The sequence below is a fragment of the Melanotaenia boesemani genome, chromosome 3, assembly GCF_017639745.1.
Source record: "Melanotaenia boesemani isolate fMelBoe1 chromosome 3, fMelBoe1.pri, whole genome shotgun sequence".
NCBI classification, from domain to species: Eukaryota; Metazoa; Chordata; class Actinopteri; order Atheriniformes; family Melanotaeniidae; genus Melanotaenia; species Melanotaenia boesemani.
In genome coordinates, this window is record NC_055684.1 from 8,726,588 (window position 1) to 8,746,447 (window position 19,860).

A 19,860-nucleotide genomic window follows, 5' to 3' on the forward strand; every position below is an offset into this window, starting at 1 on the left:
GAAGGAGGGGAAGGAGCAACAGGCACAGAACACTGCAGGAAAATATGAGCCACCTGGCACTGAGCCCGATCAGCTGCCAGAGTAATCAAAACAACCCACCTGCAAAGGTAAAGCCACTCACCACAGGCAACTCCATAGCAGCTGCAGCGATCAGTAGACCGCCACGCTACAAGGAAATTAAAGCAAGTGTAAATGTCCAGAGATCACCAAAACCCGGCAGGGAAAGAAAAATGGCAGTATGGTAAAGAATTAGGAATTCTTAAGATTAAAAAAGAAGAGACAGCCTGGTTATCCAGCCACAGCAAATGTCAATATGCAGCAGAACCACCAGGAGGAGTACACAGACTGATAGGCAAGCACCTGCCCAGATATACAGGCATTTAGCTCCGCCCCACAGTTACAGCGGAGAGAATCACACCTAGTGTATGCAAGTGAGGAGAAGGAGGGAAAAAGGTAAAAACCTTTCCCACCACATTCTCTAGAGGTGACATTCCTTAAAACAACCAATGACCAAGAAGAAAAAAAGCAGGTGGAAGAAGAAAATCAAGTTCATTGATTGTCCAGGAAAGAAAAGGTCTCGTTAAATAAACAACAGAGCGACAGCAAGTTCTTTTAGTCCTGGGGTTTATGTTGTTGCTCTGGAGTTTAGATCTACTACGGTTTTCACAAGAATCTGTATAGTATGAGCAGCAGGAGAGATACTCAGCATGTTATGCTACAACATCGTCTCTTTGCTTTCAGACTGTAAGCAAACTGCACCAGATATCACTCATTAGTGAACCATAACACCTGGTTTTGGAGAGGACCAGATTTAGCTTCTTTGGTCCGCACCAGAGTGCAAATGAGCTTTCACAATACTCCAAATGTATTGTACTATCAGCAGAAGTGGACCAGGGTTTGTTTAAAGCAGACCAAAACAAAGTCAGACTGAATGAAACTCATTAATTATTTTATCTAATTTATTTGGAAAAACACAACTTTCTTTTCCCTTTTCTTTTCTCTAAGTGAATGCAATATTCCTCTGAAGTAAACTAGTACATCAGTAGAGATCTACATCAGTGGTTCCCAACCTTTTTTTCCTTGAGGACCCCCTTCATGCATATACTGAAAAGTCGTGGACCCCATGCTGAAACCATGACTGGTTTTATGCTTTCAAAAGTGAGATTCTCATATTGTAGTTTGGCTGAGTCCTGTCCTTGCATAAAGCCAAAGTTAAATTAATAACATATAGTCTTTACTTTTTTTCCCCTTAAAATAGGGACAATATGTGGACAATAATCACAATGGCTTTGAATGTTAAAAGCTTTATAGATCCCCTGTGCTCTTTAGGGGACCCCGGGTGGTGAACCACTGATCTGCGTTAAATGAGGCTGTTGTTCTGCAGCCTGCAGATGGCAGTAAATTTTCCTCTCTGCTCTTTTAAACAACATGAATGGAGTTAACATTCTCATCAGGATTCAGTGGATCTTCATCCAGAACAGAGTCAGAAAACTTTGATTCTTGGTGACATTAGTGAGGAGGAACCAAGCTGGTTCTCACATTGTTTTTATGTCTCTGTTCTCTGAAGAAGATTCTCTGAAGACGTTTGATGATATTTCTGTTGATATCAAAACACTTATTTTATACGTGTTCAAACACATTTTATAACTTCCAGCAGGAATTTTAAGGGCTTCACCTCTAAGACATGAACATGATGGTTTTCTCTGGTCTCGTCAATACTCACTGTTTGGGTCCACGTTCTCACACAGCTCCGTCTTGGCCTCTCCGTTGGGCCGATCGCTGGCCTTGTGGGAGAGGCGGGATGACATGGTGGCAGCGGTGACAACGGCCTTGAAGGATCGTTTCCTCTTCTGCACATTGAGCTCCGGATGGAAGATGATGACGTAGACTTTGGGCATGTAGAGCATCCCGAGGGCGACGGACGCACTCAGGTTCATGGAGATGGTTAGAGTGGTGGTCTGGATGTAGAGCTGAGGAGACAGAAGGAAGATAAAGGAGGTATGTTACCTGGATGATGGAAGAAAATTGAGGAGCATCTTTCCTCTCTCCTTCTTACAGCTGGACTTCATCAAGAGTAAAAACTTTACAGAATGTAACCATAAAAACCTCTACGAGGTGAGAGTTATGAGGTGGTGTTCTTGTATTTACGAGGCAGTGATTCAGTCACGTCAGCAATGTAACAGAACCTCAGAGATCTGTTAAAGAATCAAAGGCTGGACGTTTTTTATGAGCGGGTGAAGGATTGTTTTTTATCCTCACCTGCAGCTGAGAACTGCAGCAGCTGGCCGAGCCACATCATTAATGTTTTATGTGCTGTGTATATTGGCCTTGCATCTGAAGCTGTGGCCCTCTGAACCCAAAAGAGTGCCGGCATGGGCCCGAGATGAATACATAAAGAGGCCCGGCCATGCCGTAATGGGATTCCCAGAGTGGCTTTCACAGAGTGCAGGCCTACTGTCTTTATGTGTTATGGCCCTGCTGTCACTGGCTGATGGATGCCATTTATAGAGAGAAGTCAGGGGAGGCTGAAGGAGGAGAGGGAGGAAGATGTGAGGTTTTAGAGAGAAGCAGGGAGGACATTCAGAAATGATCAGATGGATTCTCGTCTGGTGTCTCATGTCCTGAGGTGAAGTAATCACAGAAAGCATAAAGGAAAAATATTCTTCAAATTGTTGATAATTTCAGGGAGCATCTGAATGTTCATGAACTACCTAAATACAGACTGACGAGGCAGGAGGAGGCAGGTTTAATAACACCACACAGGAACTGGACAACTGAAACTAAGACATGGACTAGTACAAGGATAAATACAGGAAATGACGACGATCTAGCAAAGAGAAACTGAAATCAAGAGGTACAATTACACTGAAGACAACTAACAAGAAACAGGTGTGGTGAGTTAGCTAACTAAATCAGATGAGCTGATGAGCAGGAAGCAAAACAGAACACACAAAGGGAATAACTAAAATAAAACATGAAAGACAGAAATCGAAACAACCAGACTAACAAAACCCCAAACCAGACCCTATAGATCATAGCAGTTTCAGCCATGTTGATATAACACAATTCTATCCAGCCAAACTGTGGTCATGTGCCTTTAAGACAGAAGGTCTCATTATATCGCAAGATAATGTCAAATCTCAAACCATCTTGGAAATATGGCAGCAAAAAACCAGATGGTCTGAAGTGTAATGGGCTCGACACACGGGAGGCAACGTTGCTCCTTCTCCATCATTTTCTATGGAACTTGAGCAATGTGGTGAAAATCGCTGCCCTCCTCCAGCCAAGCGACAGGTGGCATTTGTGCATGTGAAATGTTGCACTTGTTCACGTAGACATGCACATGAGGGCTTGCAAAGTGACACAAGAAAATAGAAAAATGTTCCATTTTTGTAGCTTTTGCATGGCACTACAACCAACCAGTGAGGGTTTCATTGACTGACCAATGAGCTGAGAGCAGGCTAGACAGTGCAGTCTGCAAACACTTCCAACATGGAGGAACAGGTCTTTTAGCTGTGCCTTGAAGTTTGCCATCAAATGAAGATATTCACCATGTTGTTTTCTTGTTTCAGATGAACCCAGGTTTATCTTTCTCTTTTGTACAGTAGAGTCAAAATCATCATCCTTCATGCCTTGTCTGTCATGCACTGCTTTGAAAATGTCAAAATTCCCTCCAATATCATAACCAATCAAATTTCTTGGTGAAAAGTGATCTGAGAGCGTGATGTGCGGCGCTGCCACCATCGCTGCTGTTTGTTGCGTCTCCCGTGTGTTGGCTTTCACTAGGGTGGCGATGAACTTCCCCTGTCGCTGCCATTGGTCGCCCACCATGTGTGGAGCCCATAAGACAAAATGTGTCGCCATCTGTCTACATCAGTTAAATTAAGTCTATAAAATCATCACTTGTTTGTTTGTTGCAATATTTATTTATACTTTGCTCTTTTTAAGCAGACTGTTTATGCAACTTAATTTACATAAATTGGACAAATAAATTTGTAAAAATATACCTAAAATATTTAAAGTAAGTTGGATCAACTCTGTTAGATTAAGCTTGTTACATACTCTGTGAGAAAGAGGAGGTTTGTTCTTGTTCTCGAGGCCACAAGAACAAGAAAAACACTTATTTTTGTGTGGTCGGTTCATACTCCACGAGAGGCTTTGTCCACGATGGGGTGGGATTACTGCTGGGGGGTGGTGTCTGTGTTTTTATTTGCAATGAACAAGTGAACCGGTTATTTAATATTTAATGACCATCTTCATCTGTGGCAGGTTGGGGTTGTGCATGCATGTCTTTGTATTTAAATGCCATGACCTCTGCATACTTTTTCTCCTCCTGGATCAGCTGTTCATCAAACTATCCGTTCAACCTCACAACAGCAGAAATCCAGGAGGGCAACCTACCCCTAATGCTTTTCTGCGTTAACCACTCCCAACCCACAATACTTCTCGGAGCCTGAAAAGAAGAAAGTTCTTTATGGAAGACGCACAAAAACAAGCTGCAAGAAATCCCAAATCAGAGCAGTGAGAACAAATAATGTCATTTTGTTCTCGTGGCCTCAAGAACAAAAACAAAGTTCCCACTTCAGAGTAACGGGCTTAAGTTCGGAACAAGTCTAGTATATTAATTAGAAAAAAAAACTACTGAACTGAGTTGGACAAAAACATTTTAAATCTGACCGAATAAAATAAATTACACTGGATCAAGAGGTAGTAAATATGCTGAATCATCATTAATTAATTAAATTGTTTTGAAACAAGAATTTGGCCGTCCTTCCAGGTTCTGGTTCTGGTGACATTTTTCCTTGCTAGTTCTGGTCCTGATGGAGGTTTTCCTTCCTGGTTCTGGTTCCGCTGGAGGTTTTCCTTCCAGGTTCTGATGGAGTTTCTCCTTTCCTCTGCCTCCTTTTGCAGCTCAGGATGGAAGATTGAATCACTCAATCAGGCTTCATGCAATCTGTTGGTTTACTTAAATACGGTAGGTAATTATTTTTAAATCGGTTTATGTGAGCACAGTTATTATAAACTGGACTAGTGTGGATCATAAAATGGATTTGTTTTAACGGGATTATATTTGGACTACAATTACTTTGATTAAATTTTACTCTATATATGTACAACCCTAACCCAAGGCTGTAAAACTACCTTAAGATGCCTTTATTGTGAAGTGGCGCTGTAGAAATAAAGCTGAGTTGAACTGAAATATGTGTGTGTGTGTGTGTCTGTAAATGAGACTTTAATCCAGAGAAAGTCAGTGAGGACGGAGATAAGCAGAGGAAACGGCAGAATCAGAGCGACCTGATCTGGTGGTTCTGTTATCGGACTACAAAGGTTATGTGAGACTCTGAAACCGGACCACAGTCAGGTTAAGTGGATCATTTATCTTCTTAAGCTGAAGCTCCAGTGAGCTGCTGTTGTTTTAAAGAAACTGTGATTATCTCGGGCGAGAGTAAAATGTCAGCGAGCCTTGCTCTCTGATGGAAAAACACTGGGTAAGTGGATTAATATTAACAGACTTCCTCAGGTTAGTGCAGTCTGTTTTACTGACAGCTGCAGTTTATATCTGACAGCAGTCAGGAAGAAAAGCAGATTTACAGTCATTTACATTTAGTCTTTCAGCAGAACAACACTGAGCTTTAGAAAAAAGGCTGAGCTGCTCGTTTCCAAACAGGTTTGTACATAAATCTGTCTGATGGATAAACACTGGATCATTTCTGCACTTTTCCTTCTAGTTTAATAGAATAACTCCTAACTCCACTGGATCAACTCCAGAGAGGTCCGTTCAAGAGTTCATCTGATAATTAATCATTTTTATAAAAGAAATTCTATGAATCACAGACAAACATCATCTCAGTACCAGCTGGCTCAACATAAGAGACTCACAGTAGCAGGAAGGAATTTAGGGATGGAGGGGGAACGCCACGTTTCCAGCCTGAAGTCAAGGGTATGTCTCGCAGTTATTTTCTCCAGCTGGTTGAAAGCCCAATACTTTTGGGCCTTCACACCATATGAACTTTAATAACATCCTAGTCTTGATCTGAAGGATTTAAATGATTAACAAATCTATCAAATATGATACATCCAGTTTCTGAAACCTATTGCATCACTTTAATTTCGCACTTTGCTCAAAGCCCTGTGACAATGTGACATTTCTTTCCCCCCCGTTGGATATCCTCAGATAATAATCCCACAGTAAAAACCCCATAAGACCTGGTATCCTTTAAAGGAAACATCACATTTTTGCTGTGTAAAAATATATATATATATATATATATATATATATATATATTCGTCAGATAACGTCACACAGACACGCCCACTCAGTGCACACTCAATCAATCAAAATATTGACAGCACCTTTGAACAAAGCTGTTGCTGCAGCACCACTGTAGCTCTTGGGTATTAAAACTTAATAAAAAGGAACCAGTGTAAGAGCAGCAAACTGGAACGTCTGTGGTTTAACACTGGATCCACCACATTCACCTTTATCCACCTTACAACAAACCTGGAGAGGTTAGTCACTGTAATATGAAAGCTCATTGCTAACATAGATGTTAGCAATGAGCACTGCGAGGCACAGGGGTGGATACAGACAGCCGTCCAGTTGCTGCGGGATCACACAGTCAGATTAACATATTAACAAAGGGCTCTGAATTATTTAAACTTTTTAACTTTTTTAACTAACTTTAATTTAATTTTATAAAGTTTAAAACAAATATTCTGTGTACTCATCTCGCAGTTATTTCAAGCCTTTTACAAAGAAATATGACTTTTCCTCACCAACGGTGGACCTGGGGAGCCACTGTCCTGCAGATTTTACATGTTCAACAGCTGTAATACACTTGAGTCAAGATATTAATGGGTCATTAAAGAGGCTTGTACAGAACTTGACAACAAGCTGTCATGTGGATCAGGTGTGTTGCAGCAGGGAAATGTCTAAAACCTACAGGACAGGTGGTGGTCCTGCACTAAAGTCCACCGTATTGGTCCTCCTCTCTACAGTAAGGAAAAAAAATGCAATGAACTGCAGTATTAGTTTTTTAAATTTCTCACTATGTCCAGATGGAATTTAGTTAATATTAAAAACTCTTGGATGAGTTATGTTAAGAAACATATTTACGAATAAATCTACATGTTCATCTGCAGGTTTCCTGAATTCAATAAATCATCCAGAGGAGAGAGTTGACGTGTTTGTCAGTTTAAGCTACAGATCAGTGCTGTTACTAAATGCCAGTAGATAAAAGCTGAGTACAAATTTTGCATTCCTTGGATATTATAATGCAGTCTTCTGAGCAGACCAGACGGCACGTTACTCATTAAAACTAAAAGTGAATTCTGACTTGACTTGGACTTGAGCCATTAGACTTGAGACTTGACTTGGACTTGCAAAAAAGGGCTTATGAGCATCTCTGGTCTGATCAAACAGCTGCTCCACCCATCCGAAAATTTCATGTGGGACAGGTCAACACAGTTCCAACTTTTATCTCATCTGATTTTAAAGAATCGAAGCATGTTTGAGCAGTCTGCGAGTTAAATGGTTTCAGTGGGAGTAGAGAACTGGGTGGAGACAAATCCCATTAATTACAGATATGCTGGGGTCCATGTGTGAGGAGAAAACACTGCAGCAAACTGCTCTGGGATCAGATCCGTTCCCATTCCCATCACTGACTCAACTGACCCGCTGAAGCACAATAAAAGAAGTTGCTGAGAAAATACTGTTTCTACAAATATACAGGAAAACAAAAAAGACAGCAGCTCAGCTGGATGTCTAAGAAAAAAACAAAAACAAAAAACAAACAAACAAAAAAAAAAAAAACAAAAAACAAAGACAAGACTGGATTTATTTGGAAATCAGAGAGATTTGAAAATCCATCCATCCATCCATCCCTCCCTCCATCCATCCATCCATTATCCATCCATCCATTATCCATCCATCTTCTACTTCTTATTCATGGGGGCAGCAGCTTAAGCACAGAAGTCCAGAGTTCCCTTTCCTGGCCACTCTGTCTCACTCATCTGGGAGAATTCTGAAGCATTCCCAGGCGGGCTGAGAGACACAGTCCCCTCCAGCACAAACTGTCTATCTGGCATACCGGGCATTTTCCTGGTGGGCTGAGTCAGTGGATCAGCGGCCCAACTCATTACTTGTCTGGCCTTCTCAAATTTTCTAAGACCACTTCCTTTTTTCTCTGTGGTGCCTGTTCCTGAAATTCATTCATTCAAATTGTCATTATGGAACTTTCTTTCTTGACCACCTGTCCACGGAACACGTTTTTCTGGAGCCCATGTTTTTTTTTTTTTTTCTTTAACTCACACCAGGCTGAAAATCAGATATTTTAGAGTATTTTGGTTCTGTACCAGAGGATGCAGCAACCTGTCAGAACTGAGGAGAGGAAACAGAGAAAAAAAAGAATGTCAAAATGTAATGGACATGTTTGTCACAGAAGGCCTTCATCAGCTGCCATGGATGATGATGAAGATGACGATGATGATGACGGTAGAAACTGAGGATTTGTTCTGAGACCAATTAAACCCAGTAAGTCTGATCCATACAAACCAGTTAGCGGTGAACATGCTAGCTGTTTACAGAGTTATGATGAAGTGACGAAAAGACATAAATAAAATGGCTGTTTCATTATCACGTTAGTTTGTTTCCTTATATTTATGAAATTAGTTGATGATGTCAGAGTTTCCAGCAGGAGAATAGTTGGTTAAGTAAGGGATAATGCCCGACGAGGTGTCCATTATCATAAATTAATTGCTTCAGTGAAGTCCATTAATTTATGATAATGGACACCTCAAAGGGCATTATCCCACTTGTGCAATAGTCACTTATGAAAGAAAAAATATTAAATAAATTATTAATACGTTAATGATACGTTAATTTTTTTTTTTTTAACCATTAAAATCATCAGTTTTTCACAAGAAGCGGCTGAGTATTTCGTTGTGACGCGTTGCCAAGGTAACCAGCTCAGAATACAGAACCTGCAGCTCGGTCCGCCGTAGTTATGTTATGTGAAATTTTGTTTCAAACAGTCAAAGTCCACAGATAGTTTCCTACATCGTTTTTATTGCATGAAATATTATCCACCATTCACTCTGATCATTAAATGTGTATCAAGCAAGTACGTCTATCCTAAACCGTTTTCATAATATTATCCACCATTCACTCTGTATCAAATATTAAGTAAGGTAATCAAGACAGAAAGACAGGCGATGACCAATTTAAAATTAAATGCAACATTGCCGTCGATCATGACATTTCATAAAGATACTGGCATGTCCATAGTGGCGTTTGACGGACGGAGATTTAACGTTTGTGGACCCTGACCACTGCTGGCTGGGACATCGCGGGACGACAAAATGTTGCTCCATTCTGTCTCCTGGACTGACGGAGCTTAATAAGCCTCCACCTGTATGTCTGCAGCCCGTTGTCTGAGTTACTGTTCCCATGGTTACCAACTACCGTTTAGTCAGCGCAATAATTTACAAGAAGTCTATTTGACCAGAACTTCTTTCATAGGTGTCCATTATCACTTTTTAATGGACACCCTCTAGCCAATTAAAATTGAGTATTCACCCAGACCATGGTATAACTGGTTGTGTTTGCTGGTTAAGATCTTAAATTTAGTTCTTTAATTTAATTAAAAGTGAAAAAATAATATTATAACCATCATTCATGAACACTAACAGTGAGTCAGCAGATTTCTGATTTTATTTATTAGCCTGTTTATTACTGGTTGGGGGGTGCTAGTTGGATACTTTGGGGTCCAAACTGTGTTAAAGGCCTACACATTTATCCATGTGCAGGTTTTATCTGGTCCATCATTTCTCATGTCTGTTCTTTCTATTTTTTACCTCAATCAAACAGACAGTGGGATGAATGTGTCACCATATTCATCACTGTGCTGAGTATACATGTTCATTTTATTAAAAATTACAATACTGGAAGTATTTAACATGTGTACTCTGATTCCAGCTAATTCCTGCATGGCATCATTAACGCCCATCCACAAGGTCCTCATTGTAGTCCCACCTCCTATTATCATCACTGTGTGGCTCAGATTTAAAATCATCATCAGATGATTTATGCAAGATTATGATCAGGTTCTGTAGAATATCACGGATCAGGCAGTAGTTAAATGAATTTCTGAAATACAAAACTGAAGTTATTTTTTCAAATCTTCAGTACAAATCAGTCAGAAAACAATTGAAAATACAACTTTAACTTGTCAGCTTAAATCTGTTTTTAAGTCAGTACTTATCTGTTATATTTTCATAAAATATTGAAGAGTCTCAATTTTCTATGAAATGTTTGTTTTGTGCTTTGAAGACTTTAAAGACTGACGAAGATGAGTCAAGCCTCTTGAAACAGGTGGAGGAGGATTAAAGAAGAAAGAACCAGCTGTAAGGTAAGTTTTCACAGAGTCAAGGTTTAATTACAGTCACATGAAAACAACCCGAGAAGAAACGCTGTACATATTAGAGCTGCTCTTCGGTCTGAATCCTCCTCTTCGACTCCAATGTGTCACTTTAAGCAGAATATTAAACTCAGAAGAACTTTTTCTCTGGATGTTCTCCTCATTTTGGTAAACACTCCACATCATTACTAATGATTTTCCTCCTCGACCTGACCCACTTTTTTACAGTTCTGCATATTTTTTCCCATCTTGTCTTGTCCACCATCATGAATGTTGGCCTGGCTGTCATGTTGTGACAAACAAATTTCCTTTGCTAAGAGGGGGTTTATTAATACAAAGCTCTCCTTTTATACTAAAGTATGATTCTAATCTTTATGAGCCATTTGTTGTTTCGCTGTACCAGCAATGTGTACTTACATATTTACTTAGACTCAACTTAATATGTGAGACAAGCATTTTGTGCTAGCAGTCACTTCATTTTGGTGTCAAGTCATCTTATCCCAGAAAACATGCGTTTAATACTCTGATTTTATTGATGGCATTTAAAACAACAAGATGGAAAACTTTATGGCCTCTCATTTATATTTTCCTTTGATGAAGGCTACATGTTTTAACATGGTTTACCTGTTGAAGCTGTGTTAAAATTTAAAATTTGGAGGCAGTGAGTCAGCATTTCTTATTACTCTAAATTTAACTAAAATTTCTGGAGGTATACTGCTTTCCTGCCCCAGTTGCCTGAAAAAGGTGGGAATCACCATAGCAACCAGTGGAATATTCCATCATGGCTGCCCTCAAAAGTCTCGTATGATCTCTGATTAGAATTGACTGAAGAATGACGAGAAATGAAAGTCTGAACAGGAAAAACTGATCAGTTTTACAGGAACTGTATCGGTTTGTTATTTTGGTTCGGTCCAGTCCTAGACATGAAGAAACTGAACTACTTCTGTTCAGACGATACCATTTTCATTTACATCATCAGAGTGTGTGTTGATCTGAAAGTAGTTTATTATAAATAAAACCTTCCCTCATTATGACAAAGACCCACAGCTTTTGACCAGTGAGCAGATATCTGAATGTTGCTTTTGAGTCTTTTGAAGAAGTGAAGAGCTGATGAAAACAGGAAGTGTGAAGGAAGGAGGAGTGAGGATGATGAGTGTGATGGAGGAGTTAGTCAGAGTGGAACGGTGAGGAGAAAAGGTTAAGTTGGATGAGACAAGAAGCAGCTGGTGGTGCTGCTGCACTGTAAATGATGAATGAGAGAGAAGAGAGGAGGGTAGAGGAGATGCAGGAGGAAAAGATAGATGAGATGTCATAAAAGGGAAGTTACAATGAAAGACACGAGGGAGGGTAGGAGGAGAAAGATGGAGAAAACATCAGAACTAAAGTTTCTACTAAATGTCTTTTTCTTTTTATTGAATAATTCTGGGTGAGGAACACCCACAAAAACCTGGTCTGGATCTCTGTCTTATCCAACTCTATTTCCAAGCTTCCTTTTGTGTCCAGATTGGGATAAATTTGTTTACAGTTAGATGAATTCCCTCTTAGATTTCAGTCTGCTTTCATGTATGTTAAAAACCAAGCCAGAAATCTGGGAGTCATGGGCTCAGACCCAAATTTCAGCATCACATCAAGGCAGTTGTGAAGTTGACCTGTTATCACTAAAAGAACATTTGGAGGATTAAAGAAATGATGTCTCAGCAGGACTCATGCATTCATCTTTAGTAAACTACAGCTGTAACACTGTCCTCACAGGTCTTCCTAAAAAGTCCATCAGACAGCTGCAGGTAGTCCAGAACGCTGCTGCTCGAGTTCCCACCGAAAGTGGATCATAGAACTCCAATCTTCAGGTCTTTACACTGGCTTTGTTTGTCAAGAACTGACTTAAAAATTTTGCTGCTAGTTTACAAAACACTATGTGGTTTAGGGCCATTCAGGATCTCCTCGTTTGTTATGAACCAATCAGACCCCTCAGGTCATCAGGGTCAAGTCTAGTTCCAGTTCCCTTAGTCAGAACTAAATATTGAGAGGCAGCTTTCAGTTTCTGGAACAAACTCCCAGAAAACTGCAGCTCTGCTGAAACTCTCAGCAGTTTTAGATCAAGGTAAAAAACTTTTCTATTTGCTGCCTTTTTCTGGTAATTCTTCACATTGTAACTTTTATTTCTTGCATTTTATCTTATTTAATCTTTTTCTGTCTTCATTGAATTTCTTTGATTGTTTGTAAGATTGTTTTTTATGTACTTTAACAGCTTTTTCTGCACCCCGCTGGAGTGCTTTGTTTCATGTAAAGCACTTTGAATTGTCTTGTACGTGAAATGTGATATACAAATAAACATGCTTTGCCAACCTCATCATGAAGGTTTTTAATTATATCCTCCAGAGGACTACTTAACTAAATAATGCTGTTTTAATAAATAGTTATGACATTATTTGGAAAAATATCATTAATAGTCAAAAAACACCACAAATAGATATTTATGCTGATATATGCTAATATGACTGTGTAGACTTTTCAGTAATTTTATTTTTTCCAAGTATACTTTCATTAAAGTCCTTAAGGAAAATGAAAATATAAGTGAATGCACTGAAAAACCAATATAATTTCTCACAAAAAGAAAAAAATATATATATATTTTACACTGTAAGAGTATTTTCAATATATACATGAAGCTGTTTGAATATAGATTTTGGAGACCTAAACGATAAAATCCAGCTAAAATAATCAGAGGGACTTAAATTGTATAAATTAAATGAAATGACTTAGAATTGCCAAATTTTTAGGATGTAAACAAAACAATAGAGGAAGTTAGTGTTTGGTAAATTTGATTCTACAGTAGAAAACGACAAGCAGCAGTATTGAAAATGGTCCTGTCAGGAACTAAACCAAGCCTGCTGTGTCTTGTCTTTGAAACTTTCCATAATTTTTCAACTCTGGGACCTTGCATCTGGTCAAACTGGTCCCTACACTGTCCCTACTGGTTCCTCACATATTGCTGCTTGTAAATATATAATGTTAATTTCTGAGCACAACCAATGCTCCAAACAAACTCAAAATATGCAAAGCAGCCATAATAATCACATGCAATCAAAAGCAAATATACTTTCAACCTTAAACTGAACAACCGCCTCTAACAGAGTGGATCATAACAATATAACATTTAGTTTATCATTACGTCAGCATCAAGCGACAACCTCTGCCTGTAAAATGTGAAGCCTATGCACAAGTGGAAAAAAATTGCAGTTCACCCCTCACCTGCTAGGGGCTGGCTCTAATCCCTATAGACTCCCATGTTAAAAAGACCAACTTTACAGCAGACATAAACTTGTTTAAAGCCTGGTACAAAAATCCATGTTAGGATTAATAGGTCAAGTTTACCATCATGACAACTGTGAGGCGGGGTGATTTTCACATGATTGGATGTTATTTAATCTTGAAATTCAGAATAATTAGGGGAGTGTCCTTTTTATTGACAGGTATCCAATATCCAAGAAGAGAGAGTACAGTACAACCACGGTTTTTAGCCGGCTAACAGCGCGCCTTAGCTTTAGCCCACCTACCTTCGTTAGCTGGTTAGCTACCGTTAGCTCCGGGTTAGCTCGGTTAGCTCTTAGCTACAGGCACCTCAGAGTTTGATGGGTGTCAATCATCCAACCCCAACCCCACCTTCACATTCTCTCTCTCAACTCCTCCTCTTTACCCATTTTGGATTTTCCGGGAATGATGACACGCGTGAAGCTGCCAAGATGGTGATGGTGGAAATGAGCATCAATTCAGCTCTTCAGAAACCTATGGGTGACGTCACGGAGGCCCCTGTCCATCGTTTATATACAGTCTATGGTCAGTATTCATGTCCCTGGATTGGTTCAGATTGTATCTGGTTCACAAAAATGCATGTCTTAGCTAGATTTCACATTCCCTTCCCCTCCACTGTCATGTGGGATCCCACAGGGCTCAATACTTGGGACTCTGCTTTTTTCTCTTCATCTCCTTCCTCTCGGTTTTATTTTAAGAAATAATAAAATTACCTTCTATTGACTTGATACTTGGTTAAAGCTTCTATGTAATAGGAATCCTTTAATCTCAGTGTCTTGAAGAACCTAAGCTTGATGGACTCTGAGTTATTAAAATTCTAATGAAAAGAAGACAGAGCAGTGCCCTGATATGATTTTAAAAAAAAAAAAAAAGAAAAAAAAAAGAAAAGAAAGAGTAGCCTAAAGTTTAAATGTTAGAAACAGTGGATAAGGATAAGTTTTTCCAGAAGCAAGTAGAGAAAAAAAATTCCATTTGGTATACGATTAAACAAAAATGGTGAATTCTGCTGTTGGAAGGACAACCAATACAGTCATTTTAGTGAAAATAAACAAACAAGCAAAAAAAAAAAAAAAACCCAGAGTTATGCTGATGGTTGAATAAGGGAAAGGGAAAATAAGGGAAATAAATCTTTAATTGCCCTATGTGGAAAAAAATTGAAATGCCACAAAAATACTGCATATGAAGAAGAGTCTGTCCAGTTTTTCTGCTGATTCCACATCATTCATCCTCAGAATGAAGTTTGCTGTAATATAAAAACTTTTGTTTCTATGGAAACAGCAGCTTTTCGGTCACAACAGTGTTCGGCTCAGAATTTCCTGTTAGTTTAATCATATATTGTCAATTCAAAGACTGTGGAAATCTGAAAATGTTCTGATAAATTGTGGAAACTTTTCATAAAGTACTGAAGTTAAACTGAGGACACAAATCTGTCCACTCTGAAATTATCTTCTGAAGTTTTTAAACAAGTCAGTTTCAGAGTCCAAAAACTGTGTTTGTATGTAGATAACAAACACAAAAGCATAAAAATTTCTGCTGTTAGCCTGAAACATAAAGTAATCTCCTCCTATGTCCATTTACACAATAGTTCTCTATTATTTGTGTATTAGAATATTTTACTTCCTGTTGTCTTTCTATCATCTACAACCAGTCTGCCCATTCTCCTCTGACCTCTGACAACAACAAAACATTCTAGTCCAGACAACTGCTGCTTACTGGATATTTTCTCTCCTTCAGACCATTCTCTGTAAACTAGAGATGGTTGTGCGTGAAAATCCCAGTAGATCAGCAGTTTCTGAAATACTCAGACCAACAACCATGCCACCTTCAAAGTCAGTTAAATCCTCTTTTTTCCTCATTATGATGTTCAGTTTAAACTTCAGCAAGTCGTCTTCACCATGTCTACATGAGTAAATGTACTTAGTTGCTGCCATGTGATTGGCTGATCAAATATTTGTGTTTACAAGCAGATGAAGAGGTGGACCAGATAAAGTGGATGGTGTGTAGAACATTAGACAACGTTGTGATGAGTTAGCTTGTTTTCTTTTTGTTCGGTTAAACATGAGCTCCTGTCATTCATCACGTAAAGTTCCCGAGCCTCTAAATATTCCCTTCCAGGAATCACTATAGCAGCCAATTAAAAAAGCTGTCCATCAACATAATGTTTGCCTCTCTGCAGGACAAACAGTCTGTGTCTGTCCTGCATTAACTCGACTCATCAGTGGACCTAATTAGACCATAAACATTCAGTTAAAGTCAACTTTACAGCAGAACAGTCAGACTGGGACTTTACTCGGCTAAAGAAGATGAGAATTAAAACCTTGTTTTTCATCAGATGAGCTGATTCTGTAGTCTGGAGCTTTTCAGAGGAAGAACACCCTAAAAGAAACTACAGAAGCTCCAGCTGCATGGACTTTATTGCTTCATATATAAACGTGATGATAATTAGTTTTTCTGTCAGATAAAGCATCAGGAAATCTCCCTCCTGATCTTAAAGAGGTTAAAGTTTCTGGACTGATCTGATGTTTGTTTGAGATGATATATTTCTGTTATCATATATGATAGAAGAAGCATCAGATGGTGACTCATCAGTTATCCAGCTACTTCTTCCAGCTTTTCTTCTTTCTTCTGGAACATTCATCTGGTTTTGTTTCCATTAACAATAGATTTTTTCATCACAGTCAGTGGGATCAGACTAATTGCTGCAGAGAAGAGGAGGAACAAACACAGGAGAGGAGAAGACAGCTGCTATAAATCCTCTCTGCAAGGAAACAGCGGAAACCGAGGACGGGAACGTGTCCTCGCTGTGTGACCTCGGTGCTCTGCTTCAGAAGATGAGGAGAAGCAGAAACATCTTCCTCGTTTGATTTATTCATGAGATGCTGACACGCATTAACGTCTCCAGGCGTTCAGGAAGTCACGGATACAGAAGCTCTCCATTAGCTGGCTAAGCAAAGGGCTGCTGCTGAATCTGGTTCTGTGTTTCTTTTTGAAATTTTGGTCCATTGTTCTTTCCAGCATTACCTCAGCTGACTGAGATTTGCAGCCTGTGTTTATGCACAGCTCTCTGAAGGTCCCACCAGAGCATTTCAGTCAGGTTGAGGGCTGGACTTGGACTGGATCATATCAACACCTCGATTCTTATCTTTTTCAGCCATTCTGTTGTAGATCTGCTGCTCTGTTTGGGGTCAATGAGCCTCTTGAGCCAGTTTACTTTAGCTTTAATAAAGAGAGATGCACATTTATTCTACTTTAGCCACAACACTACAAGGATTTTTATCTGGATGTGTTCATAAGACCAGACTGCAGTCTTATGTACAAGTTCAGGAGGAGTTAATGACTTGTTTGTACATAAAGCTGCTTTTATATTATTTTAAACTCACTGTGTAGGTATTTATAACTAAGTTATCACTTTAAAAACAGGTTTCAGCGCACATCTTTATTATCATATTTTGTTCTCATTCATTGTTTTGGCATTGTCTCCACACAACCCGTCACTCTTGACCGTTTATGGGCATTTTTAGGCATTTACCTGCAAAGGACCAGCTGGTCCACCCTTTCAACTTACGATTAGATTGGAGGAAAAAGAAACAATTTTGCATTTTGCGAACAGGTTCATAAATCTGAATCTGAGAGTTTTCATAAACAAACTGCTTATGTACAACTTAAGATCTAATTTAAGAAGTCATAAGAAGATGGATGAGGAATGAGGCCCATTGTTCCAGGAGTCTTGTGGTTTGTTCAGATGCAGCTTTTCCAGCCTTAGCCCTGCAACCTTTCCAAGCAAGCCAGACTTGTTCAGTCTTTTCTAATTGTTTGTTCATTAACTTTAACACTCAGCATGCTAACTGAGGCCTGGAGAGTCTGAGATGTAGTTTGTGTTTTTTCCAGTTTTTCTGAGCATTATTCAGTCTCATCTTGGGCCAAACTTGCTGGGATGTCCTTGATTGGCAGCTGTTTGTTTTCCACTTGTCAATAATTTCTCTGTAGAATGATGGACTCTATGACCCTTTAACCCTTCCCAGACTGACACACAGACCTACATATGTTAAAGACAGATGTCAATGTTTAATTATTAGTTTCTTGTTGGGGCCCTGGATCCCAAATAGTTTGGAAATAACTATAACCCTCAACGTGATGAATATCTGAGGTCAGAGTATCTGAATTTTAACACCTAATGACGAACTGATGGCTTTTATTTTGTTCTGATGCTTAAAACTAAAAGAGGCTGGACTCACAGTTTAAATGTAAATATTAAATCTGTTAAGAAGATCTGCTGATGAGAAGTTAAAACTGTTCATGAACTGGTGGTGAAACATTCTCAACAGTTTGCATCTCAGACTGCGTCTACATCAAACCTTCACAGCAGGAGTTTCACCACAAAATTAAAGCTGGGGTCCTGCTGAGCAGCTACAGTAAAAAACAGTCTGTGTTTACCGAACACAACATCATCACAAGAAAGATGAAGAAAGTCACACAGAAAACAAACTGCCAGAAAAACTGCTGATGATCGAAGTTTTCTGAGTTCTGATACTTCTGCATAGTTCAGATTTTAAACTAAATAAAAAGACTGATTTTCTTTTCCTTTTTTAAAGGTTTCCAGATTTACTGTCTGCAGGAATTCAGGTGAAATGTTGGTTTCAGTCCCAACAGACAATCACAGAAAAACCATCTCTGTTTCTGAAGTCCTCCAACATGGTTCATATCTGGAGGTGGATGGAAACCTGCTGCACATCTTTGTCTCAGAGCAAAGGATTCTAGGAAAATGTGAGGAACAACATGGTCCTCCATCATGATACAAGGAAGGAGCTTTGGTGTTGCCTGAAGGTTGAAGTGTGTAATGTCTGACGTGTTCTGGTCCAAACAGCAGGTCTAGAACAACAGAACAATCTGCTGGAGCATTGTTAGCTCATCGCTGTCTGATGTTCAGAAAACTGCCAGTCTTCTTTCCGGGATGTTGGAAAGAAGACTCCGGTTGATTGTAGAAGCTCAGATTTGGTGGATGGATGGATGGATGGATGGCTGGATGGATGGATAATTGGATGGATGGATGGATGGATGGATGGATGGATGGATGGATGGATGGATGGATGGATGGATGGATGATTGGATGGATGATTGGATGGATGGATGGATGGATGGATGGATGGATGGATGGATGGATGGATGGATGGATGCATAGTTAACTCTGTGGAACTGCTGATATTTTTTCTGTTATTTTTAAATAAAAACAGCAGCACTTCCCACTCCTCAGGGTCAGTGAAAGCAGCATGAAATAAAGCTGTTGGTGGAGATAAAGATGGAGGCTGATGGTTCTGCTCTGATCTGGTTCTGTGATGTAACAGAACCCTGCAGAACTGAATGGGCACTTTTAATCTGTCCCAGAGAAAATTCAGAACTCACTTACCAGAAGCAACAAACAGGAAGTTTCTTTGATGTTAACCTCATTGAATTTATCTCCTGAAGGTTTCTTTCACGTGAAAATCTCAGCAAACACACCCACACACACAATTTGTATTTTCCTTTATACTCCCTCTTCCTTTTAAACAGAATAATAATGATTACCACGGTTAATTTTACTCCAGCTGATATTGTTGTGGGAATAAACAGAATTAAGAACATTTCAGGAAAGTTATAAATGATCATTCATGCTGAAGCATGGATTTGTTATGAATAGCTGATGATAAACTGGTCTGGAGTCAAAATAAGGACTAACTGCAGAACCAGAACAGCTATTTCTGTTTTAGGTTTGATAAGAAAGTCACAGTTTGAACACATAGATATAGTTGATATAAAGTTTGTTTTTGTTTTTTTCCTTTTTCATTCCGACAGTAATACTAGGATATTGTAACATACCTGACAACAAGAAAATAGCCAGATGACTTACTAGAACACAGAAAGAAAAGGCAGTACAGGAGAATTTACAATCAACGATATTGGATCACTGCAGGAGGAACAACCACATCCTGGACTGGACAGAGCAACGGTTGTCAGGTCAGGGGGAAACAAATTAAAAGGTTGGATAAAGGAGGCCATCGAGATCAGGCAGCGGGCGGACGAGGATTTCCCTACCCCAGAGACCACCACATAGCGAGGGGCGTGACTGTCCCAGCTGATCTGAGAGGCTGGCTGG

At 39.4% G+C, this 19,860-nt stretch overlaps 1 protein-coding gene and 1 long non-coding RNA gene across 3 annotated transcripts in view; one reads left to right on the forward strand and one right to left on the reverse strand.

Moving 5' to 3' along the window:
* Positions 1–19,860, reverse strand: part of LOC121636449 (metabotropic glutamate receptor 7-like) — a 232,700-nt gene that overhangs the window by 12,772 nt on the left and 200,068 nt on the right. For both annotated transcript variants that reach the window (XM_041979968.1, XM_041979967.1), the window contains one exon: positions 1,724–1,970. In XM_041979968.1, the coding sequence (XP_041835902.1) occupies positions 1,724–1,970 (247 nt within the window). The remainder of the gene's footprint in view (positions 1–1,723; positions 1,971–19,860) is intronic.
* Positions 4,994–18,743, forward strand: LOC121636508. Its single transcript, XR_006009736.1, has 3 exons — positions 4,994–5,489; positions 10,331–10,409; positions 18,323–18,743. It is a non-coding gene; the product is annotated as an uncharacterized LOC121636508 (long non-coding RNA).